This window comes from Telmatherina bonti (assembly GCF_933228915.1).
Source record: "Telmatherina bonti genome assembly, chromosome: 10".
NCBI classification, from domain to species: Eukaryota; Metazoa; Chordata; class Actinopteri; order Atheriniformes; family Telmatherinidae; genus Telmatherina; species Telmatherina bonti.
Genome location: NC_136628.1, coordinates 13,414,314 through 13,440,774, shown reverse-complemented (window position 1 = coordinate 13,440,774; position 26,461 = coordinate 13,414,314). Strand labels below are relative to the sequence as shown.

Sequence of the window (26,461 nt, the reverse complement as noted above, 5' to 3'; positions counted from 1 at the left end):
GGGACCAGCACCTGTTGAAGAATGGTGATGTGGGGCATGGTTTTACTGGTTTTTCAGACTTAAAGGTATTTTTTTCTCTCCTTTTGAATATTCAACTTGAATTAATTTCTAGTGGGAGATTGTGTCTTTCCTTGCTTTTCTCTCTCCTGAGACATGAAGTTTTTTAAGGTTTTGTGTTGCTCAGCTGTCGTCTTATGTTTCCTGTTCCTTTTTCTTCAAAGTTACTTTTTGCTTTGTGGTTTTGTTTGCATTAGAGACATGTATTTTTTCTTTAATAAAGCATGCCCCTTTTGATGATAAAAGGGCCAGCACAGTTGTCGTAATATACAACACTTTGAAGTTTTGGAAAATAAATTGAAGCTCCAGTTTGGGTTAATGTGCTGTTAATTCAACTTATTCTACATGGGAATACAATACTCCTTTTGATTTGATCGTAACCAATAGTAACACTGCATTTTTTTTCTGATTAATGGCAACTTTGTCTTGTCATAAGATGGTTTGGGAGGAGATACTAAATTGAATGGACATTTTATTAGTCCAGACCAGAAGTTGCCAAGTTTGGAGGAAAAAAAAAGCACATATGTACAATGACCATGCATGAGCCAGCTAAATGGTTACAGAATGTCTCATGCTGGTCATGTTGAAAAAAGCACTATGCTAAGACCTCAGCTGTTATCTGTTATAATAGCTCATAAAAGAAGTTGTTATGCAAGGACAAACATTTTCATTTAGTTGTAGTTCTGCAAGCACCAAATTAATCATCTTGATGTTGTGAAGATTGTATTCTTGTTCTCAGATATGGAGTTGGCTGACACTGCAGGCTTGTCCCTAAATTCGACGACATACAGGAACTTTTGTGCCACATAGTCACTGAGTCGTCCTGCAGGTTTAGTCACTAACAGCAGCTGGTTTTCTTTCTGTTTCTGATTTATATTTAACTAGTTAGTTTCTGGTGCTCCTGACAGTTGTTGGTTTTGTCCTCCTGCAGGAGGACCAGGAATCTGTGGTTGGCTTGCATGTGTATATTTGTATATACGTGTTTGTACATGTGTATATAGGTGTGTGCATATATTTATTCTCTTTCTCTCTCTATGAGCTGTTTTCTCTTTTTCTGTTCTCTTTCTATCTTTCTTTCTGTCCTCTCCGTTCTGGTAAAGCAGTACTATACAAACTGTAATACAAACAATTATGCAAAATAAATAGAAAAATAAATGAATAATCCAGAATATCAAGGAGAGCATTATATCTATAGAGCTCCGCTTGGCAAAGAAAATTTGCTCAGCAGAACACAGCATCCAGACCATCTTTCTGTTGCTTAAATGCTGGACAAGACAAAAAAAAAAAGGAAAATGACTAAGTGGATTAATAAAAATGATAAATGATTTGCTGCATATTCATAGCCGTAACCCCAGTCTGTCAGGAGTGTCTGGAGATACTAAAGGAGGAAAAGTTGTTCCATAATAGGTCCAGGATGGAAGTCCAGTCTCGGAAACAGCCGGATGTTTTGAAATGGGACAATATGCAGGAACCCTAAAGTGTTAACACTGAAGCCTTTTTAGCTGTCACTCAATGTTACCCAGCAGCAGATTAGCTAGAGCTTCAGCCCTGAGAGAGGAGACATGTTTGGACAACACCTGACATGACAGGCTGCTTTGCCATCTCTGTTAGAGCCAATGAAAACTGAGAAAAAGCAGACCGCCTCGCTGTCCAAATTGGTGCCTCTGGGGTCAAGTTGCAGGAATATGTCAATTACTTAAATTGATCAGGAGACGGTTTCCTTGATAACCAATTTGATCAAGCTGCTGATCGTGTTACATGCATAGCACCACCACGGGAACAAGCTGTCTCAGAAACGGGTTACTCTGCACTAACGAGGCTAAACGCAAATTTCCTTTGTGAAAGTAATTCTCTCTCGTCATGTCAGGTGGTGGATGGGCCGCAGCCACGGCCTGTAAACAATGGCATTTCAGTTGATCTAATTAGGCAGAAAGGAAGCATTTAGGGGCTTAATTGAGATTGCAGTGGGAAATTGCTCTGAAATAGGTCTACCTGATTTTTTTTTTTTTTTTTTTCCTTTTTAGTTTTTTTTTTTCCCCTCACAGCAAGCATGATGGGGATTTCACTCTCCTTTTTGTAGATAATTAGAATTACCGTAATCACTCCCTGGATGGCCTGTGATTGGAGAGAGATACATACCTACCCTGAAATATGAAGAGTGTATATGTTCGGGTGTGTGTGTTTTTATTCTGATTTGGGTGGGGAAGTCTACGCGGTCAGACAGCTCTCTTTTGCTTCTCCGTGCCTCATATGGCATCATTATTTTTTGTGCTGTGTATATTTATAATTATCTATTTTGTTAATTTACATTTGTTTCTACTTCAGGAAAATCTGGAAAATCAGCTTCTAAAATGTGACTGTTTTCATTTTGCTTTGACTACAAGTTATTACAACACATTGGTGGGCACGGTAGCATTTCTTATGGTAAACTTTTAATTCTGGTAGTTATAATGGATTCAAGGACGATTTACATGAGTTTGTATTCATTCCACTGAATTGACAGAATAAATATAAAAATATAAGGTTAATTCTGCACTGATATATCATGAATGAAGGACATTTAGATATAATAATCAGAATCATCTTAAAGTTTATTAAAAACAAAATCTAGCAGTATAATAATCAACCTGCCATATAATTTTCTTAGGTTGCCGTCTTGTGTCTGATGTGAAAATGTGGCAGTAGGATGAACAGATTATTTCAATACAAGTTGTCATTGAACCCAAACATTTAGTGATCAGTTCATGGCTATTTGTGTTCAGTTTGTCATCTTATTAATGAGCATGTAGTGCAATAAATACTTGAATATTTCATAGTTGCACGTATTCATTCAAAAGTATAGAGAACTTCAAATTAAGTTTACTTATAAAAGTTATCGTAACTCATCTATCAGTTGACACTGGCGAATAAAAAGGAAATTATGAGTTTTAATTTTTATAGATGAATAATGTAAACTGTACTTTAACTGACAGTTATTTCTGACCTTACAGCTAAAACACACTATGCTATGAACTGTTATTTAATATCTGGAAGTGGCACATAAACACTTAAAAATCTTGTAATTTGTTCAAATTAATTTATTATCAAATGCAATGGTGTGTATAAGTGCTTCATGCCTGAATCATGTTGTTGACAAGCAGATATGAGTGGAAGTGTTTTTTTTTTTCCCCTTTTGTTCGTGGAAAAAATGGAAAGAGAATAATAATAATAATAATAATAAATAAATAAATAAAACCGTTATAGATATTTCTATGATTTTCTATTTGATATTTGTCTAACTTCTGTAGAGATCAGCCCAAAAATGTGTGTGTATGTATGTATGTATGTATGTATGTATGTATGTATGTGTGTGTGTATATATATATATATATATATATATATATATATATATATATATATATATATATATATATATATATATATATATATATATATATAAAAATAAAAAATAAGATTCTATAAGAATATCATAATAATTTTTTATTATTTTCCTCCATTTTATTCTTCCCTTCAGGCATTTGGTTTCATGTCTCGGGTGGCTCTGCAGGCAGAGAAGATGAACCATCACCCTGAGTGGTTTAATGTTTATAATAAGGTAAGTTTGCTTTAAATGAAAGCTAAAATCACACTTTGTAATAATATCTGAGGAATTGTTTACTGTACTTCTATTTATTTGGTGTCACCTACATAAATCTCAGTTTGTGGTATCAGATTTCCTGATATCATCTCAACTGGTTGTTTTAATTACCACCATACCACCACCGTATTTACAGTCGTATGGTTGGTTTCCAGCAAATTACAAACACCCTTAGGTCAACCAACCCTGGATGAAGTCAAGATTTTTTTTATGTCAAACAATCATTGCTGGTTCTCTGCTCAAAGACGAAAACATACTCTGTTAGTGGGGCAGGCTTCACACTATAATCCTATCATTTTGCTTGAGAAAACTTTTGCAAATATCTCACCAGCACCCACACACACACTAGTTCACTCTCTCCACCTCGAAAGTGGTCGATATGACAAAATGAGTCAGTGAAAATCTCTCAGCTTTAGTCTGTAGCCACTGAGTTACTGTGTGGTGGACCAGGGCGATCTGAGAGGAATGCTGTGCCTAATCCACTCTTTATTAAAGTGGCTGTATAACAGTGCTGCAGGTCTCTGAGCCCCCACAGCACTTTCCACTAGACGCTTACATGTAAATCCCACATGAACTAAAGATCAGCTCTGACAAAATACACGTTTTATTGTGAGCTCCTGCTTATATTCTTTAAAATTTAATCATGTTCTGTTTTCTTGGCTGTCACCAAGACATGTTTACATATTTTTCTTCTTGGTTAGAACTTCTTTGCAGGGTGTATCCCCATTGGCTGAGGCAAAAATCAGTGGGTGAAGTCAAAAAGGAAAAAGAAAACAACTTGTCCTCACTGTTCTCAGGATAATATATGTCTATCTGTGTGTGTTTTGCAGGTTTAAAAGAAAATATCTTGTGAAATCTGATTGACTTTGTTGTTTTAGAGGAAGTCATGTGCTAATAATATTTTGTACTAGCAACAACTAAGCGCAGTGTGTGTGTTTACAATTTCCTAAAGTCTTGTCATAATAGACATGTCACACAGAGACCAAAAACTAGTTGGCAAACCACATGGAGGCACTGCACGGCTCACTCCAATGAAGTAGTCAGCTGCCGAAGAATGATTTAGAGCGATCACCACCAATATACAATAAAGTCAAAGTATTCTTCTACCAGCAAAAGTTTTAGCTGGCAGCCTTCTTTCTTTCACTGACAAAGAAGTAGAGGAAATATGTCATGTAATTATCAGTAACTCTCAGTTGACTGCAATTAAATAAATAAACATTATCACAGGTAACTACATAATTACAGTTAATGCATTGTTTTTTTTCCTGTCAATGCTAGAGATATACCACTTATACATTTTTTTAAATTATTTAGTGGCCTCGATATGAATCAAAAAGAAAAACTGGTGAGTTTTTACCAGATTACTTAAAAGTGAGAACATTACATGTGAGCCCTGGTGCTCCGAACTGTTCATTTACTTTTAACTGAGAGAATCCACAGAGTAAACAGGGCTTTATCCAAACACACACAAACTCAAGAAAAATAATAAGAGTAAACATAAACCCTTTAATGTTGCTGCTTGCTTTGCAAAAAAACAAGTTTGGCATTTCTTAAAATAGTCATTTCACTGCAAAACAATTAACACAAAAAACAGAAAAAAGGGGGGAAAAAATACATTTGTCTACAACCCCAATTTCAACCAAAGTTGTGTAAAACAAATAAAAATGGATTACAATTAACTGCAAATCATTTTGAACCCATTATTATTTAAAATAATTCAAAGACAAGATATTTAAAATTTAAGCTTAACTACAATGTTTGTTTTTTTTTTGCAAATATTCACTCATTTTGAATTAGACGATTGAGCAGTGGCCTTACTGTGTTGCTCTGTCCGTGTAGCCGGTATGCACATCAGGTCCAAAGAGGTGCGTGTTGAGCCTCTGCGAACCTACACACGTGGTAGTTATGGCATTACTGACCTGAAGCAGATGCAGCACCAGTATAAATCAGCTTTTAGTGTCCATGGCATGGGTAACTTGCACCTCTGAGGAGAAAACATACAGGTTTTCAATCAACATATTCTGCATTCAAGTGACGTCTTTTTCAGAGACTTTCCTGCTTATTTCAGCAAGACATTACCAAATCACATTCTGCTCATGTTACAGCAATGTGGCTTTATAGTAAAAGAATGTGTGATAGGTTTGGACTGTAGGCAAGCTAGTCTGTCTTCTATTGAATATGTGTGGTTTATCATAAAGCGCAAAGTTCCAGCAAGAATAGGAAAGAACTCCACCTACAAAGTTCAACAATTAGTGTCTTCAGTTAAAACACTTATTTAACCCAGCTTTTTTTAACGTGTTGCAGGTATTGAAATAAGTGTGTGTGGGGGGGAGTTTAAAGAAAATTTAGAAAATAAAGTCCATCAGTTTGAACATGAAAATATCTTGTTTTTGTAATGTATTCACTTAAAGATTTGAGAAAAAAAAAAAGGATTTGAAAATCATTGCATTTCATTTTTATGGATGTTTACACCTTGTAGAAACTTTATTGGAATTAAAGTTGTACATTTAAGTTATTTGATTGACAGTTAGGTTCTTCTAATGGTGAAATGCAGAGTCTCTGCAATGTGCAGAGTGTTCTATAAATGCCTGTGTGGTAGAGGAACAGATAAAGTTGGTCCCTTAGCTGTGAGAAAACTGGGTTTTTTTCTGCCACACCAGCTTGGAAGTTCTCACAGCTTGTCCTAAACACATCATCTCAGCAGCAACTTTTTCTTATCTGGTGTTTGAGAACTATAGTGTGAGATTACTGTAATTTCTGGGCTATAAGCTGCTAATTTCCCACAATCTGAGTCCTGCATCTTAAACAATTATGTGGCTAATGTATTGATTTTTACTGGGTTCACTGGATCATTTTACACTTCATGAAAACACTGTAATCGTGGAAAATTCATGAAGGAATGCATATGATGCAGTCTTTTTTTTTTTTTTTTTTTTTTTTTTATAACTTGTCCTGTCCAGCATTAAAGCAAGCAGAATGAGCACATTTGCTTTGCCAAGAAGTGCTTTTTATATATAATGCTGCCCTCGATAATTTCAGTTTTATTTTAAAAATTTGTTTATTTTAAATAAATATTTGTTATACTGAGTTTACATTTTAATACTGGACCTGACTGGAGAAGAAAGAACAAAGAAAAAGAGAGCAGAAAGAAAAGGGAAAGTAACAGAAAACAAAGAGGAGACAGAAATACACCACAAAGGAAACACTGCAATCCAATCACAGATTTTAGACCATTTGGTAAGCAAAGTCAGCAACTGTAAGGAGCACCAGCGATAAACATGCCCCACAAAAAACCAAACTGTGTTTCAACTAAAACCTGATACATACACAAAGATAAATTAACAGAAAATGTCTGTTACTAAGGACAACTCAGAGACTGCGTCAGCATGAAGAATATACAGAGTAAAAGATGTTCAGAGAAGAGTGATCATGCCAATGTGACTCCGTCTACACAAAGGTCAGAGACAGATGAAAGGCAATAAATATGGCTCTTGAAGAAAGAAACAGAATCACTGCACACTCGGTGAAGGTGCGGTTTACATTTAGGTGCCCTCTATAGCCTGGAAATAAGCAGTCTGAAAGTTGAAGTGGGCATGGTTAATGTGGAAAAACAGTTGTCATTTCCACTTTTCTGTTGTTGCAAAAGGTTACACAAGGTTGAATGAATTGTATTGAGGAACAGGGGAATGAGTAGGTTAGGAAGTATGAAAATCTATAGTAGCTCTTGAACATATTCAAACGCCTTCCTTATGATGTACCATGTACGAGGAGAAAGAAAATGTGGTTCTTGTGGAGCATGTACCAGCTTTAAGTCAGTTTCACTTAAAATTACTGTATGTGAACAACTTGGCCATAATATGATCAATAAAGTTAGTGACAGTGCTTCCTTCACATTGCAATAGCATGTATTAGATTTTATTGTCTTTTCAGTGCACTTTGGAGCCTAGTTTGTACATTTATTCATACTACAAAGGTATACCGAATGTACAGCAATGGGTTAAAACTAAATACGAAACAATTCTCTCATAGCAACGCGGTGAGAGTAAAATCTTTTGTTTTTCTCCTGTGGTTCTTTTTTTTTCTTTTCATAGTTTGCAAAAGAGAAATCTCATATACAGTATTCGTGATTAGGAACCTACTTGTCTGTCAAGTCACATCTTTTGTAGACCTTAAAAAATAAATTATTAAAAGCTCTGATATGATGAGATTTCTAAATTTTCAGATTTTTATTCTGGCAGAATAATGACAAGTAAAATAAGAAATGATTTGGTAATTTTCTGGTCGAGTTGGCGTAAAGCAGGGAAAGGCAACTCCAGTCCTCAAGCGCCACAGTCCTGCAAATGTAAGGAGTTTCTCTGCTGCAACACACCTGGCACACATCAGACCTAATCAGCAGACTTGTGCAAAACTTGACATCAAACTCTGCACAAGTCTGCTAATTAGCCATTGATTTGAATCAGGTGTGTTGCAGCAGAGAAACTCCTAACATTTGCAGGACTGTGGCACTCGAGGACCAGAGTTGCCTACCCCTGGCATAAAGTAATGTTTATACTGTTGAAACGGCTCTTATCAAAATCCATCAATACATCCATCCATTTTCTGACGCTTATCTGAGGTCAGGTCACAGGGGCATCAGGGAAGCAGCAGGCTCTATTCTGCGCCTCTCCTGGAGGACTGAGGTTCTAACTCAATCTTGTGCTCTGTCCTTCCCTCCTCTGGCTGAGGACCATGGTCTCTGATTTGGGGGTGCTAAAGGGCAGACTTGGTGAAGTCCAACCCTCATTGGAAATGAATTCGACTTACTGCTGGCAATGCAGACCAAGCTCTGACACTGGTCGTACAGGGACCAGACATCTTGTACAATGGTGTCCAGTACCCCACACTCCTAGAGTACCTCCCACAGAAGTCCCTGCAGGGACACAGTTGAACACCCTCTCCAAGTCCACAAAACACATGCAGACTGGTTGGACAAACTCCCATGCCCCCTCCAGGACTCTGAAGAGGGTATAGAACTAGTCCACTGTTCCACACACTGGACAAAAAACACTGTTCCTCCTCAATCTGGGATTTGACTGTCTGGCTGACCCTTCTCTCTAGTACCCCTGAATAAATCTTACCAGGGAGGCTGAGGAGTGTGATCCCCCTGGAGTTGGATCACACCTTCTGGACCCCAGCTGCCTCAAGAGTCCCACAAGGTAAAAAGACTTGATTGGACTCCTGCTTCAGCTTGAAGGCATTCTTCATGGCTGGTGTCCACCAACAAATTCTGGGAATTCTGCCACGACAGGCACCAACGACCTTACAGCCACAATAGAGGCATGGAGATGTGGGATGTCTCCCAATCACTCCCCTTTAGGTCTCACTGTCATTGCACCCATGAGCATCAAAGTCGAGTAGAGCAAAAGTAGAGCAAGTGAGTTTCCAGAGGGAGTGCCCTCCAACACTCCCTCCAAAGACTCCAGAAAGGATGGATATTCTGAACTGCTGTTCTCTGCATAAGCACAAACAGTCCGTCCCCCAAAGGTGTAGGGAGGCTACCCTCCTGTCCTCCGGAGTAAGCCCCAACGTACAGGCATCAAGCTGGGGGGCCATTATAATGCCTACACCTGCTCAGTGCCTATTGCTGGGAGCAAGTCCAGAGTGGAATAGGGTCCAGACCTTCTCGAGGACACTGGTTCCAGAGCCCAAGCTATGCATCGCGATGAGTCCAACTATATCTAGCCAGAACTGCTCAACCTTTTGCTCCAGCTCAGGCTCCTTCCCTGCCAGAGAGGTGACATTCTACACCCCTAGAGCCAGTTTCTGAAGCCAAGGATCAGACTGCCAAGGTCCCTGCCTTTGGTCGCTGCCCAGCTCATGTTGCACTCGATCTTTATGGTCCCTCCCTCAGTTGGTGAGACCACAGGAGGGTCTCTCCAGCTTCTGTGGTCCATTACTCCCATATTGATTGTGTATCTGATAAATCTTTCATCAGCAGATTGTATGTTCCTGCTATTTTTCCCTCTATACATCTAGTAATTTAATTTTTAATGTTACCAGAAGAATTCAACTATATTTTTTTAATTACCACAAGTTCATCATTAAGACATTTTCGGTAAAACTGTAAAAGAAAAAAAAAAAAACAATAATGATGCTTTTGTTGATTGATGTGTGACTGGAAACAATGTTTATATCTTCATAGGTTCAGATTACACTGACTACACACGACTGCGGAGGACTGTCAAGACGGGACATCAAAATGGCCAAATTCATTGACAAAATTGCACTTTCCATGTAATGTTTTGTCATCCGTCTGATGGTTTGATTCAGTGGTTTTAGTTTTCCTGCTTTTATGTTTTTTGTTAAACAATTATTGTCTGCATCCATTTGGGTCTGCATCTATTTGTGTCAAATAAAATCTGAGAATTTTTTTTTTGTGACTTCATTGTTTCAGTATATTGTCTACAAGACTTATGTGCAAATAAAATGTTGACTTTGCCAGCATAGGATCTTTTGCCCCTGTTATTGATTATCATGTCCAGGACTGGTTCTTCCTCAGTCAGTCCTCCACTGGGCCACCTGTTCTTCCTTATGACTCTTTAGAGCACAGAGAAATCAATAAAGAGGTCAACTGAGTTTGAGATAGATTTACTAGATTTTGATTTTGGTAATGGATGAGAAGAATAAAAGCTCATGTGTTTTCAACCGTTAATGTGAAATCAGAGGCACTGCGGCACAAAATTCTATTTTTTATTTATTTTTTTTTATTAGAACCTCCAGAGAGAAAGTGAACTTGTGATGCAAATATTACCACAGTAATATTTAATACCACAAAGGTAGTTACGGTTCCTGATACTTCATGCATAAAATCTTAACTTTTCTATTTCAAATTTAGTCAGCAGCCTCTGAGATATTCCCGTAACTTTAACTTGCATGATGAGAGGGATGAGAGCCATTTCTTCCTGCAAAACTTTTTTGGTTCATGTTATGCCATGTCTTGACAGGCCAGGCTCTTTCAAGTCATGTTTTGGTATTTAAATTTGAGTTTTTTTCTAACCCTGATGTCCTCCTTGTGACACTTTTGTCTAATTAAAACGCTTGAAACCCAGTATCATCTTCTATCAAATGTTACACTCTGTTGAAAATTTAGTACTCTTTGGTGACCCTCGTGTCCAAAAGTGTCCATGCACAAAAACCTCTATAAAATTGTCATACATACAGATGATACAAAGTGCTGTATAAAGTATTAAAAGCATTACAGATGGTGTGTAAAAAAAAAAAAAAAAAAAAAAAAAAAAAAAAAAAGACAACCAGCAAAAATCACTATAAAATCATACATTCAAATGATTAAAAGCAAGATCAGTTCAAAGGGAGTAGCTAACACTTGATGAAAAATAAAAATGAAATTAATCAACTTTGGTCATAATTAACACCAGACTCATTTCTCTGATATTAGGATTTTCTACATCTGTCAAAATAAAAAACAGTTTGTCTGAAGGCACTTAAGTGATTTATGAACAAAAACCCAGAAAAAATACTTATGTATGATGATTTATAGCAGTTTTATTTATAGCAGAAATTTTGTACTTTGTTGCGCGTGTACATTTTTGTCATGAGAGGCCATAAAGGGAGTAGCTGCCACTATATAAAAATTACAAATGAAATCAAATCAGTTTTGTTGATAATATTTGACATATCCAAGTGTCTAATCACCACCAAAGACCAATTTCTTTAATAATTACAATATGGAAAATTACTGGGTTTTTTTCTGTAATGAATGAGCTTGTAATTCCAATATTCAAACGGGCATTTCAAAGGGTTAAAATGATTTAATGTTTAGCTTTTGTGCAGAAAAGATATCGATTAAGATTTTGTAGCAGTTTTTGTTCAAGGCTCACCAGCCAAATTTGAGGAGGGCACAAGGGTTAATTTAATTGTTCCCTCTGTAATTGCAAGGTATGCAAACCCTGAAGCTGCAAAGCAGCCCCTCCACCATACTTAAATGTTAATGCTTTGGTTTCAGTATTGCTGTGCTTTTTCCTTCAAATGTACATTTTTGCAGAAGTTAAGAATATAATTTTCCCATCAGGATGTTTTCCAGAAGTGATGTGAAGCAGTCATATATAAGATGTTCAGCAATGTGTTTTTCTTGCATAAAACAAGAAAAAGACTAAATTAGACAGTTGTCTGTTGGTGCGCTAACTAAAACCAATTGTTTCTTTTAATTATTTATGGATAATAAAATACACTGCAGGGATTTTGTCTTTAGCGGTTGCTAACTCCAGTGGATAATGTTCACCAAATGTATTTCTTTGTCAATGAGCTTATAGGTTTTTAGGAATAGTTTTTAAATGGCCTTTTCCACCTTAACTTGCTCTTTTTTTATTTGATACTGGGTAACAATAATTGCCAAAGATGCCACACCAGTTTCTGATTAGCAACAACCTCATTAAAACCAGACTTTGTGAGCCTTAATTATAGTGAGGCGAGATTTACACAAGAAAACTGATATCTCATGTTTGCATGGTAGATATGGACTCATGGCCAATAGTGGAATTACTTTTAAACAAAGATTGGAAGGAGGTGTAAACATCCAGTATGGATGTTCAGATGTTCGCAAATCAACCTGTCAGAAACTCTTAATCTCACAACGTATGAACAATTTAGATATTATGTGTATAATCTGTATAAAAACAAAGCTTAAAAAGTCACACTGTGGTGCTGTGGTGTGTGCTGGACTACTTCTTGTCTTGGTTCAGCAGTGAACTGAGGCGGTGCAAACAATGTGATAAAAACAGATAGACTTAAAGAACCTGATACACCAGCTAAACAAACAGTTTTTAGCTGCTTTTAATAATATTTGTCTCTTTTCATTTGTGTTTCACATTTTCCTAAACTCCTAAGTCTGCTGCACATGACCTTCAACTTGATCATAAATGTGATAAATGTTTGATAAACAAAAGAAAAAAAATCTCCATTTTCTCTTGGCATTTTGGTGTAAAGCATTTTGTCATATCCTTGTTTGTTTTACTGTAGATGATCTTACTAAATTAATGAATGTTTTATCTTCTGTTCTTGGCATCAGAAAACACAGTTCAATAAATGACCTTAAAAATAATTAAATCAAATTTAAACATCTTTGCCTTATTTACAGTATAAAAACCCATCTGGTTGATGATCTAAAACAGTTACATATATCTGTCAGTATAGTTGACTTATGACCATGTCTTGTGTCAAACTGTACAACACTAACCCATGAAACCACCCTTCAAGTTAGGCTAAGTCTGGAAGCAATACCAGTAACATTCAAGTGGTTTTAATATTTCCAATTCAAACCACACTGGCTCTGTTTGCACTTTACTGTATGTCTCATCTGTGTTGTTTTAAGTGAACACACAAGTTCCTTTTTTATAGACGTGTATTGTCTATTGGTTGCCGATTTAGAGGGTCATGATCTTGTAAACTGATAGGAAAGATTACGAAACAGAGTTCTGCCTCACAAATCTGTATTCATTATTGACTTTGGACTTTGACATAGCACATGTCTAACAAATTTTGAGTTACTGGGAGGCATTTCTATCTTCTAATTGTTGAATGGTTTTACTCAGAATGACTCCAATCCCCTGCACTGCGAGCTCCAGTTTCTTCTTTCTGAGCAGAGGTTTCTTAGTCCCCAAAGGTAAAATGTAATACCATCTTATTTTAACCGAACAAGCTAGAGCACTACCTTGCACAAATATCTTGAAACTTTAATCTTATATTTTTCTTTATTCTTACACTTATGTATAAATAAAGTAACCCTCATCTGGTTACGAAAACCCCCTCATCATTCCAGGTACAGCAACATGGTGGTTCTGCCTCTCCTGATATACAGGAAACAAGTTAACACCTGTGTTAGTGTAATAAAAGGAAATCCTCTCATCATTGCTAAGATAAGTGAATCACTGATAGGTAAATAATACATGATGGTAACACATCTATAACTATTAAAAAACACCAGGTGAAAACAGACATAGGACTTTCACCCAACAGGTTCAAGTCCTGTATAACTTTTATATTATGTTAATATTCTGTGTAATTTATAAATGAGAAAGATCATTATACTGAACTCATAAGGCACAATGAATAAATGGAAAGAAAAACTTAAAATATTATAAATATAAAAGAAGCAGATGATAATAAATATTAAGAATTTGTTCTCAGAACATATTTCATTTGCATTCTTTCATTTTGGGCTTTGATAGTCTATCAAGGAAAATTCATATAGTCATAATTTCCTCTCATTTATTTCTTCATCTAGAATGCCTTTAGCTGGCTTTGCACCCATCAGACTCCAGGTAGATTGCAATTATTTTAAAATGTGAAACAGCTTTTCTTTCTGAAAATACAATAATTTTGGATCATCTTCTGATGGTGAATCACAAGCATTGATCGCTTTGTCATCTATCTATAAACTACCAGAACTCTTAAAATAAAATGCTGCATTATTTAGCATGGCGACTTCTCAAATTCAGCTGTGAATGCCTGAGCCAGATTTGGATCCAAAACATGAAGGTGAGCGGCAACAAAGCTGCAACAAAAGACTTCAGCAGGATGTTCCTGTTTGATTTGCAAGAATAAAAAATAAAAAAGCTCATTACATAATTTGATACCTTTGAGCTAGTTCAGGCAGGCCCCTCAAGCTGATCTGCTGTTGCTTCACACTCTACATGCCAAATATCAAACACATACATCAAACATAGGCAGAGTATTTAAACTGTGAAGTTCCTGACCTGCTCGCTAAGTTACACCCACTCCTGCTGCTCCTCACACCATTAATGAATGTCTTGATGTGTTTTAGGTTTAGGTGTGAACAGTGTGGTAAAATGTCATTTGAGGCAGAAAACATGCGCTGCGAAGTAAGTAAGGTCATGAGGCTCAACACACACTGTCATTCTTACCAAAGATGAAGTTGCTCATTTCTTTCCTTTGTACATAATACGTGAATATAATGTGGATTGATTGATTGTGTATCTCTGTTCCTGAGCCGTTGCAAGCAACAAATGGGTCATTTTTATTGCCCAGTGAATAAATATATTAGCAAAAAATACTTTTAGCCTCCTTGGTTGTCTTTTGACTCAGTGTACACAGCAATACTAACATACTGTAAGGCATATCACTTGTAATTTAGTCAGGCCCTCTTTTAGTTCCTACGTGTTGCTAAATATAGCATGTTGATTGGTTAATGAGAGTATCGCGCCCATGCACTGTATGCGTAGCAAGGTCTCCTGACTGAAGTTAAGCAGTTTTTAGTTGGACGTTGGATGGTACTCACGGCTCACTGCATGGACAGGCTAGTTGCTGTTCAGTGCCCAGGCCAGAGACCATAGTCCAACACAGCATCACATATCCATGTAAACAGTGTATGTTCTGTACTTACCATCTGAAGTTTAGTAAAGTTCTGAAATGGATATTCCTTGTTGTGTGAAGTACTTTCCACCCACTCATGTCCAGAAGAAGGATTAACATTCATGTCAGTGGTCGAAGCCCAACAATATGAAACAGTTTCACCAACTTGGTGGTGAGAAAGCTTGACCTATGACTAGCAAGTTTTAAAAGTTTCCTGGCTCCAACCCACTTGATGCAAATTAATGAGTCTGTGCAGAGCTTGATAGGCGGTTGATCCGTTTGATTTGAACCAGGTGTGTTGGAGCAGGTAAACATCTAAATCTTGCAGGACCTCGAGGTCCATGGTTCACTACTTAAGTTTCAGACTCGTGTTTAAGTGTTGGAACACCCTTGAGTTTTGACTAAATTTTCTTTACGAAGTCAAGGACCATGTCTGTATACTTACAACCAGCAAATTAGTGGTGAACTAATTCCAACATTTTTGTAATTTTTGGAGGTGGTCCAAGATTACTTGTTTTAGTGGAAAGCTGAACAGAGTCAACTTTTCCTGACAACTGGAAACGCATTGTTCCATGCTCTGAGAAGTATTGGTAAAGCAGTCATCCTTGCAGATCAAAAACTCCCACTTTCAGAAATACATGCATGTCTGGGGTGCACTCCCCTGAGCTATCTGGGAATCATGACATAGTAGTGCTCAGGTTGCTTTAATAGATAATGTAGATGACAAAATCCATCAAGTCGATGAAATCTGTCCCAAAACCTGATTATTTCTCCATACAGAATAATGAACCGATCCTCATGTAACAAATGACAAAGTCAGCTATTGTGCGTGTTTTTGTACATATCAAAAACAAATGTTCATACAAAGATATAAGGAAATTAATTAGTCATTGATAACATTTATCTATATTCAACAAGCTCAAATAATATGCAGATGACTGCAGTGTTTATATATTTTAGGTTTACATAGAAGCTTTCCTGGAAGTAAAGACGTTTTATGAAATACAGATTGATTTAATGTACAGGCTAATTGTTTCCCATGAGAAATAGGGATTGGTTGCTGGTAACAAGCTGTGTCAGTACAATACCAATCTCTGGCTTTAGAGGACGGGAGAGGGGGCAGAGCGCTCTGCTGTTCCTATAAGGCCAAGCTTGGACATGCCAGGAAAGATGTGAACCCTTCAAATAATTGGCTTCAGCTGATGGCCAGAAGCAGCAAGGAGCCAGGTCAGCCCTCCCATTAGTGAACTTCCTGGTTTCTGGCTTCTTAATCCGTTTTCAGCCTCACCTACTAGTTCTCCACCACCGGCAATCCAGTCTGCGCAAACACACATGGATACGAAAGAAAGACAGACAACCAGATGATGAACGATAAGAGCTATCAGGGAGGGAAAAGGGAGTAAACTACGGGCATCTTTTTTTCTGTTCTGGCACAGGCTTTGAGATGGAAAAGTAATAATTCTCCCCAACATAAATGTGTCGCAGTCTGGAGGGAAACTTGGGGATAAAGATGAAGAAGAAGTAGGTATCTTCATTAGTGAGCAAGAAAAATGAACCAAAATCACAAGGGAGGCTTTCTGGGTTTTTTCCAAGTAGCTGCTGTGCCTGATAGTGGCCCACATTTCTCTTCCTTTAGTATGTAAATGGCAATTTTCTTACTGGCCATATTACAATGGCGTAGCATGGCCAGTAGCTGAAATATAATGCTGGCAAATAAAGATAATGGGGTAATCAAAACTCAGTCTTAACTCTGCTTTTGGATACTCCTGGGGGAGTATAAAAGCCAGCCAGTGTTTACTATACGTCTGTCTGAGGGACGAGCTGTCAAACCGCTGGAAGTAATCACTGTGTGCATGTGATGCCAAAAAAGGAACCAGGAGCTTAACTTTCACAGAGACATTTGTTTGGTATTTGCTGTTTGATCAGATAGGATCTGTTTTTACATGTGTAGCAGTTACTGGAAAATGTTCACTGAATGATCTTATTTGTGCCAATAGAAACATAATGCTTCCTGTTAAGCTGAAAAATTACGCTTTCATGTTGTTTTCTTCCAGGCATAAGACAAGCTGTCTTCAGCTGTTTTTGCAAAAAAGAATAAAACATATTTTGTCTGGTGTACGAAAGGCAGTTGTAATGATTGGTTTATTGGCTCCAGAGTCAAGCATCTACATATAAATACAGTGTCTAAAACCTGGGTTTCTGAGTTAATAAACCTTCGTAAACTTTGTGACAATACACTTTTAAGACAGTCTATAAACAATAAACTAAGTGCTTTATTTATCTTTTACCAACATAAGTCTGTGTTGCTTTCTCTCAAAAGGCTGATAGACATATCCTGCTGTGAATCACATGTCCACTGCCACAATACCAACTACTAGACACAGCAAAGTAAAAATGTCAAAGCAGAGAAACACACGGGAAATTGCCAGCAGTCAACTCTCCAACAGACTCAGCTGATCTGATGAAGGTTATATTGCCCAGCAACGGATGCAGTAATATGCAGATGCTTTGACTGAGAAAAAAGTGACAAAGTAAACAACTGTCCAATGCAAATCAGATGCTATGTGAAATTCACTATATATATATATATATATATATATATATATATATATATATATATATATATATATATATATATATATATATGTATATATATATGTATATATATATATATATATATATATATATATGTATATATATATATATATATATATGTATTGCCTGGCGTTTGTTTGAATTTATGACTATGTTGTTGGTTTAAATTGTTTTAGATAACCATAGACGCTTCTCTGACTAAAAGAATAAATCATATTGTGGTCTCCAGTGTGCTTGACAGTTTAAATACTTTGACCACTCCTCTATGTGTCAGAACAATAAAGTGACCACAAATTAAAATAATTGCTTTGTGTGTGCAGAGTACTTCAGCCAATCCAACCACAGAGGAGCAGAGTCAATGCAGACAAAACACCAGGTGAATGATGGTTTGTCAGTTTCACAACGGTGCATCTGCACATTATATAACCCAACTGGGGCTGCTGGGACAGGCTACTACTTGTCTAGATAAGCTAATTTCTAACAAACAAATATATATTGTCCACACATCAACCAGATTTAGCCAAACCTGTTGTAGGTGACGAACATGTAAGTAATATGGTTAATACAAGTAATGTGTTATAAAAATTTAGGCTACTTACATGATGTTCTTATGTTTTTCCCACAAATACGTTTTTTAAAGCAAGCAGGTCAAGGCAGATCCAGAAAAGGTCAGAGCCCTAAACAAGTTGTTTCGGGCTTTTTTTTCTTACTCACCCGTTCAAAAGTAATTTATTCTCAAATTTTGGCACATTTAGGGGTATGTCCTTTTGATTGACCAGATCCACTGCTTAAGTAAGAAGTACGTAGAACCGCGGTTTTTAGCCGGTTAAAAACATGACTTAGCTTTAGCCCACTTACCTCCATTAGCTGGTTAGCTCCTGTTTATCCGGGTTAGCTTGTTTAGCTCTTAGCTACAAGCAGCGCAGAGTTCGCTTGATGTCAATCATCCACCATGACGCTCACAGCCCCCCTCTCAGCTCCACCTCTTTGCCCATATATGTAAATCTGGAGCTTGTCATTCCATCCGTCTTCTTGCCACCAATGTGCACATCATTCTTTTTCCTCAGGTAACTGATCGGTTGTTTTGTTTTGTGATACAGTATGATTTGAAACCAGATCCTTTGGCGGATTGTACCTACATTAGAATTAATGTCTCAGAAAATGGTCTCAAATATTGTACAATAACAAAAATTTTCCTTTCTCTGCCGCTTACAAAGACACACATAGGTTTGAATATGTCAACACATCAAGCACATACTGAAAATTCCTGTGTTTTAGGATCATGCACTTTCTATGTCTTGTTAGTATTTAATTTGCACCATTATTGGCATGATTCAACTTTAAGACAGCAGTCCTTTAATAAATTACTTTGTTAACTTAGTAATGGTGGTTTGACAGAGTAATTATTTCAGTGTAATTTGAAACAATAATGTTTGAAATACATTCATTTTACCACTCCATTGTACAGGTTGTCCTATTTACATGTATACACAACATGTTATGACAAGTCTTTGTCATCCCTATGGGCTTTATTGTCACATAGTGAGGGTTACAATTCCAAACTATTTCAATAGGTTCAGAAATGGATCATGGTCACAGCTAAAATACATTCTTTTTACAATGCAACCTCCACTGCCATTTATGTCATTTTTACCGTACTCACATAACCACTAGAGGTCACATATTCTTTGAACATAACTTATCAGTATTTGCCTGGATGAACATATGCAGATGAAGGTCAGACTCTGGTAACAATTCACCACTTGAAAATGACCAAATAGCTAGTTTGTTAATAACTGTCACTAAGAAAAACAAAGAAAACATCACCTTATAAGCCACAGTGGAAATCTGACTCCTACATGCTAAATGCTGTATTTAATCCAAAAGATTAGGTTTTTTAACAGGTTTTTAAAATGTGGATACACCCACTAAACAAGCTGATTAAAGGTGTTCATCAGCTAAAAGGGTTTGTCATTTGTTCAGATTACAGGTGTCTCACTAATATTCTCAGATAGTATAATGAAGTTTACTACAGCTTCTGATAATAACAATGCTATGAGATTATGAGGCTAGTTTAAGCCTTTGGACTGGACTGTGAACATCAGCTGTAAGACAGAGAAAAAGCTTCCAGTTGACAACAGGTTAAAAATGCTGCTGTACTTTTAAAGCCTGACGTTTGCTTCAGAGAAGAAAAAATTAGCTTAGTCCTTGTAGCCTGATTGTAGCATCCACAGTGAAAGTTTGAATTAACATCCCGGTGTTGTCTTGCTTGTGAAGCCAAATCAGTTTTTTTTACATTGTTTGCAAATCAATTAAAATCAAACATAACTGCAATTGAAAGACAGCAGCATAACAACAGCGGTCAATGGACCAATGAGAGACATTCGGGTGCTCACTAATATTGCAGAGTCATTTAAAACTTGTTTGCTTTTTTTGAAAGTAACAAAAGTTATAAAAGAGAAAGTGTAAGACAAAGTTTGGTCTTGTTTGTATGTTTATAATCGACCACAAAGAAGTGTCTGTGAGATATCTGATCAGTTGAAAGGACATGTGACCAAATGATTTAATGAAGAAGCAATGAGATATGTTCAATGGAGTTATACTGTAAATATGGTTCTCTGTCCAGTAAAGGGTTAACATGGACATTTTTTTTTTGTCCTTTTTTGTCTTATATTTTTTGTGATACTACAAATATTATTATTCTGTCATGGTCAGGTTGTAGAAGTTTTCTTTTATGTAACCAGATGATAAATGTCACAGTGGCCCAGTTTGTCCCAGTCTTAGTTAAGCTTGTCATGTTTTTATTCTGTTTTTGGCCCTATTTAATTTAATCATAATGAAAATAGATATGTATATTTTCCAAATCTCACTCTCAACCACATAGTCCATTAACATGCTACCACCTTAATGTATCAATAAAATGTCTAAATACTTACGCAGCGTAGCTATCGATAAATCTTATTTAATCAATGTGAGCGAAAACCCTCCCAAAAACACAAAACAAAAACTAACGGAGCAGGATTACTGACACACACTGAGGAAAGCACTTAAAATTCCTCATGTTGTGTGACGTCCAAGTCTACTGGGGAAGAAATGGATCAAGAAACACTTGACATGCATGCTCACACGTTTCAGTCAGTGACAGTAGCTTCTGTATGTTTATTATCCATCTCAGCTTGGCTGAGCTGGAAGCAGGATCCAGCTTGTTGGTTTACTCTGCTGTGTAGGTGCGATTTCAGAGCTGACTTTTGGAAAACATATGTACAAGTTGGTCATATTTGTGACACAGCACAATCACAAATTTCATGTTTTGTTTTCAGTCCTTAATAGCATTTTATAATCTGCTGTAAACAGAAATATGTTCCTTATTTTCTACTTTTGTTCACTCATAGGAAGTTTATTCCAGTCGACAACAATCAGACAAGATGTTTATTGTAATGTAACCTTAGCTTATCTTTAACTGTTTATTAGTCAAGTTCAAATTATAAGGTCTAGGGTGATCATCTGGATAAACTTTGGGTCTTAAGTTTATATGTTTGATCCTCTGACTGTGACATCCAGAAGAAACTTGACATTGTACTGTTAATGTACTTTTTTTAAACTCTAAAAGTAAAAATGATCCTTTCATCAATGTTTAACAGCTCAGCTGCAAATTAAACTCCAATTAACTGGTCTCTTTAGTTTCTTTCTTAGCTTTTTGCGGCAGAACTGTGACTGATTCCACAAGGTCATCTTAAAGGGCAAAATCGTGTTATTAGGTTGATTAAAAGACACAACGCTCTCATGGCAGCTTCTATATTCACACTTTAACGCAGAAAGAGACCAGATTTCCTTTGCAAAAATTATAATTCTTGGCCCGCTTTAAAAAAAACATTATTTACACTTGTAAAATCATTGAATAGCATAACTTTGTTATAGATTACACATACATGTCTGGAAGCAGTAATTTGATGCCTGCCTAACAATCAGCTGCAGCCTTCAGGAGAATAGATCTTTTAGTCAGGAGTGTTTTAATAATCTTTTCTTGCTAAAAATGTCCTTTAAAAAGACATAATTAAGTTATATTATTTGTTAAATCCTACTAAGTTGTCACTTTTCTTAATTATGGAGAAAATAATTATTATGGGCGCATGACGTAATTTATTTCAAAAGACAACTTCCTGAAACCTGCAGCTGTGTTGCAGCCCTGTTGTCATTGCAAGTTCAGTGGAAACACAGGTGAAAAATCTTCTGGTGGTGAAAATTTAGCATGACAAAGAAACTACTACACGAGTTTTTGTCCAAACCAGTGAGAACTTGTCCTCAGTTGAAGGGACGGCTACTTCAAGCTGATGCTTACCTTCAACAGCTGAAGACAAACTCTCTGCTGCTGCACACACAGAAACTTCATGACCTTTCCGTCTTCGATCTTATATTTTGTTGGTGATTTCCAGTAATGTTGGTCATGCTGTCCTTACCACTTGTGTAGGTTAGAGCTGAATAGTTTGTTTATCTCCATCCACACTTTTTAAGTTTGCAAACTGAACATGAATGCTTTTGATGAACAAAGAAGCAAAAGAATTATTAGTGGAAACTTCTTCCCATTGGAATTTCTGGTGGTTTGGTTCCAACCCTGGTTATGTTCAACGTCTGTGTTTTTTATTTTTTATTTTCTGTTTTTGTTTCTTTTTTTTCATCCAGTTTTTAAAAAAAAACATTTTAAAAATCCTGATTTCTGAGAGAGCAAGGGGACTCTACAGTCTATGGAATCACTTTCCAGACTTATGAGGGAAATTTCAGAAGCAAAAGTATGGTTCATTGATATATTGTTTTGCTTATTGTCACTTTTTTCTTTTTTTTTTTTTTTTAAAGAGGCTTTATGATACTATTTCTAGTTTTCTGAGCTTTCTACAGTGTTATAGTGTTGAATACTTATCACGCATATGAGCAGCGCAGTTTTTTTAAAATTTTTTAAATATATTACCTAAACACATGTTTGAGTTTTCCAGCACTCTTTACATTTTCAAAGGTACTGAAGTGATTGATTGTAAGGAGTTTTTTCTACTTTGTAATTTTTGTGACCCCAGGGGAGGCACTCAGTGATTGGTCATCTTCTCTAGGTTGTGCACGTTCATGATAAGAAAGCCACGCCCACCTTCACTACTCCCAGCAGTTGACCAATCAGACGCAGGCAGGACATAGGGCGGAGCTTTCTCTGTTTGCTTGTTTCTAACAGAGGCTGATCTGAGAGGACCAATACAAAATGAATGAAGGGGTTTGTGAAAAATGCTTGATATTTTCTTGCCCTTCTGGATTTGCATATTGAAATAAATTAGACTGAAATATGCATAATAGAACCACTTTAATTTCTTTTTTTTTTTTCTTTAAATCTGCACAAATGCAACGTGTCAGGAATAATATGAAAAAGAATGCCATAATCAGTGGCTGTGTTTGCACCAGTTTAATCACCACAGTAAAACCAGAAGTTATACTGGTAGCCAGCATTGCAGGAAAAGTCCTTCCACTATCAATATTAGATTTATTCAAGGGGGGGGGTTCATTATAAGGGATAGGCTACAGCTCACACTGGCCACATAATGGCATCAGCAACCTGGACTGGTCTCCATCCAGCATTTATCAGAGCTACTTAAACGGAGTTATCTACCACAGGCTATAAACATAATATCCATTTATAATATTTCACGTTTTATTTGTGCGTCCCTGAATGCACCGTGTTCAACATGAGAATATGTAGCTCTGCTCAGTTACACAACCTAATATTTTACCACAAGTAGCATTAACCCACTGTGGGTATCCTAAAGGCCTCTATTCTATTCTATTCTATTCTATTCTATTCTATTCTATTCTATTCTATTCTATTTTTATTCTATTCTATTCTATTCTATTCTATTCTATTCTATTCTATTTTTTATTCTATTCTATTCTATCCTATTCTATGTCAGAGGATTTCCTCAACAGAGAATCAGTGGTTCAAATATTTACCAATTATAAAGCTCTGAACTTTGCCCTCCAGGTTGAGACTCTTGCAGGTTTTGGAACTGGAACCAGGCGTTATGGGAACCATTTACGACCCTTTGCGCGCTTTGTTTTTGTTGTGAATCACTACGCACCTCGAGTGTCCTCCCATCAAGGTCTATAATATAGACCTATATAAATATATAAAACATTTCTAAACATGGAATAACTTATGACTTATCAGTGCAGTGTGATTTCTATATGACAAGTTTCAATATCAGAGGTAAACACTGACGCTGATAGCCTGACGTGTGTCAGATTATGAGGATATTATAAATGTGAAGCGGATCAAATAGACGTAGAAGTCCTAAGTAGCGTTTTATAATGTGTTAAATATATAACATAAATGTGTTACACAAACTCAAGCTTGCTGTAGTGACAAATAACCCAGTGTAAATTATTCTACAGCCTTTAGGAGTGGTCCTTACATGAAGAAGATAACAAACTTAGTTCAGTCTTTTCATTTCAAAGTAGCTTGTTAATAAACCATAAACTAACCTGTAAAAATGTAAACAGGTAAAATTCAGAAAAAAAAGTCGAATTAATGAAGCAAAATTAAAAAATGAAATTAAATCAAGTTTAGTCAATGTTGTGTTAACTCATAAAAAGTTCTGCTTTTGACCCTGACAGTATACTTTGGAGATTGTTTGATAATTCTTTTCATCATCAAGCTGTTCAATTAGAGCATTCAGGAAACAGATTTAGTGATTTACTAAGTGCAGCTTCTAAGCCTCCAGCACAGATCTCTATCAGTTTAAGCACACAATCATCACTGTCACACGCAGCGCGCTAATATCAGTCTAATGGTGAGTAATATAGATATGGGGATTTCTGCAGGTGTCAAAACACGAGATATGGTATTGACTGAATTCACTGTTGATACAAAGGAAAGGAGCAGAAGAAAGAATATCCATGTTTTCTTCTTCTTAAAGGCTCGTTTTCTTCTGCTCTTGGAAACTTGAAACATAACTCGATTTATATGTTGCTTTCTTTTTCCTGCTAGAATAAAATGTGCTGTTTGGATGTAATTATTCAGCCTGAAGCATTCCTTCATGATTCAGGATTCCCTCTTGTTTAAAGATACTTTTTATGTATGTTGCATTGTACAGAAATCGTTTTTTAATCGTACATGCTCAAAAGTGGGTAAAAAAAATGTGTAACAAAGAAAATAGCATGGACATATACCAAAAGATTTCCTAAAGTACGGAGGTGTGTGTGCTTCAATATTAAACATTGTGCCCAGTTGGCTACAGGTAGGATATACACTCCTTAAAATATAATAATAATAATAATAATAATAATAATAATAATAATAATCAGCTGTCATATGAGTCTGGCAGTGAGGTTCATACATTTGGAGAAAAAATGTTGATCCAATCCCGATTTAAAACGGAGCTCGTGGTCGACTGGTAAGTGCGCAGACGTGCCAAATCCCCAGCCTTTATGGACCCACACTGGATCATGTGTATACAAAATGATAGAAAAAAGACACCAGTGTCGACATCACTGGTGTAAAATTGACTATGAATGTTTCAGCGCACATGGCTGCCACGTGTCCGTCAGTGTGCCCACGCAGGGCAGCTGTGGCGTGGATCTTACCATCACAATGTGGACTGAAGCAATAATGGAAAGAAGCACATTGAGTGCAGTCCACAATAAAGCGCAATATAAATTAATATATTATTATATACATTATTATATCTGTACAGCACTTTGGTCGACTGTGGTTGTGTTAAAAGTGCTATATAAATAAAGTTGCAGTTGCAGTTATGATAAATGTCCTTAGGAAGGCTTTGACAAATAAGTCTGATAATTCGTATTACTGAGGTTTTTAAAACGAAATGTAGCCTATGTTATGTCTGTGCTGTGTGTTTGTGTGTGTGTGTGTGTAAAAAAAATCCTTAAAATCTTCACAGCTTTTCTTCATAATGGTTTTAAACTGGAAAAGTCTGCTTTGCTGAGGCCCACTTAGTCAAGTTATTTATTTTGCTCCTCTTTGGTGAAGCCGGACCAACGCCGTTCGTCTCGTTAAACAAAGTAACCCCTAAAACATACTAATTAACCTCTTTTCCTGCACTTTATTCAAACATCTTACCATAAACACATGAGGACTTTGAATCATCTTTTTTCCCCTATACAGTTTAGGCTAATAAGCTTCCTCAAAGTCTTACATTATCTTACAAAGCACGTCAAGTTAAACATGTTGGTTTTTTTCTTTTCAACAAACAAAATGAAAAGCAATTTCAACGGATCCCGTCATGGGGTCAAACGGGCCGATGGCACAGGCCTGTGTGATAAAACAGAAAGCACAGAAAGCAGTATAAAATATGTACAATAGAGAACTTTCGCATTGAGTTTGGTTTAATGTTCGACACCTATATTTATGTTTTGTTGCAAATCCTTGTTTTTGCCTGGGAGCCCTCCCAGTCTTCAAAGCTATAACCACAGAAAAACAAAACAAAACAAAACAATCCCAGTCCGTGTAATATGTTATACCTGTATATATATTTACAATTATATATTTACAAAATGTAACACGTCTTCATGGTTTAAAAACAAAACAAAACAAAAACACCTGGACATTAAAACTGCTGTGCAAGTTCACTGGTAAACACATGTAACCCGCATAAATCCACTTTATCTCTTTTTAGATAGCAACTAATCCAGTTTAGTTGTCTTTGATTTCTTTCCGCAGGTAGCTCACGCGGGCTCCGACCCCGTGTCCTTCAGCACAAACACAGGCTACATATCTATCTAGATCTGCAACATTCAGGTCCTGCTTGGTGCCCG

General features: G+C 36.5%; 1 protein-coding gene across 2 annotated transcripts in view; it reads left to right on the top strand.

Annotated features, from left to right (window-relative positions):
- Window positions 1–12,749, top strand: part of LOC306761505 (pterin-4-alpha-carbinolamine dehydratase 2) — a 24,208-nt gene extending 11,459 nt beyond the window's left edge. For both annotated transcript variants that reach the window (XM_079247700.1, XM_079247699.1), the window contains exons 3-4: window positions 3,572–3,652; window positions 9,876–12,749. In XM_079247700.1, coding sequence (XP_079103826.1) covers window positions 3,572–3,652; window positions 9,876–9,971 — 177 coding nt within the window. In that variant the 3' untranslated portion in view covers window positions 9,972–12,749. The remainder of the gene's footprint in view (window positions 1–3,571; window positions 3,653–9,875) is intronic.
- The last annotated feature ends 13,712 nt before the right edge of the window (window positions 12,750–26,461 follow it).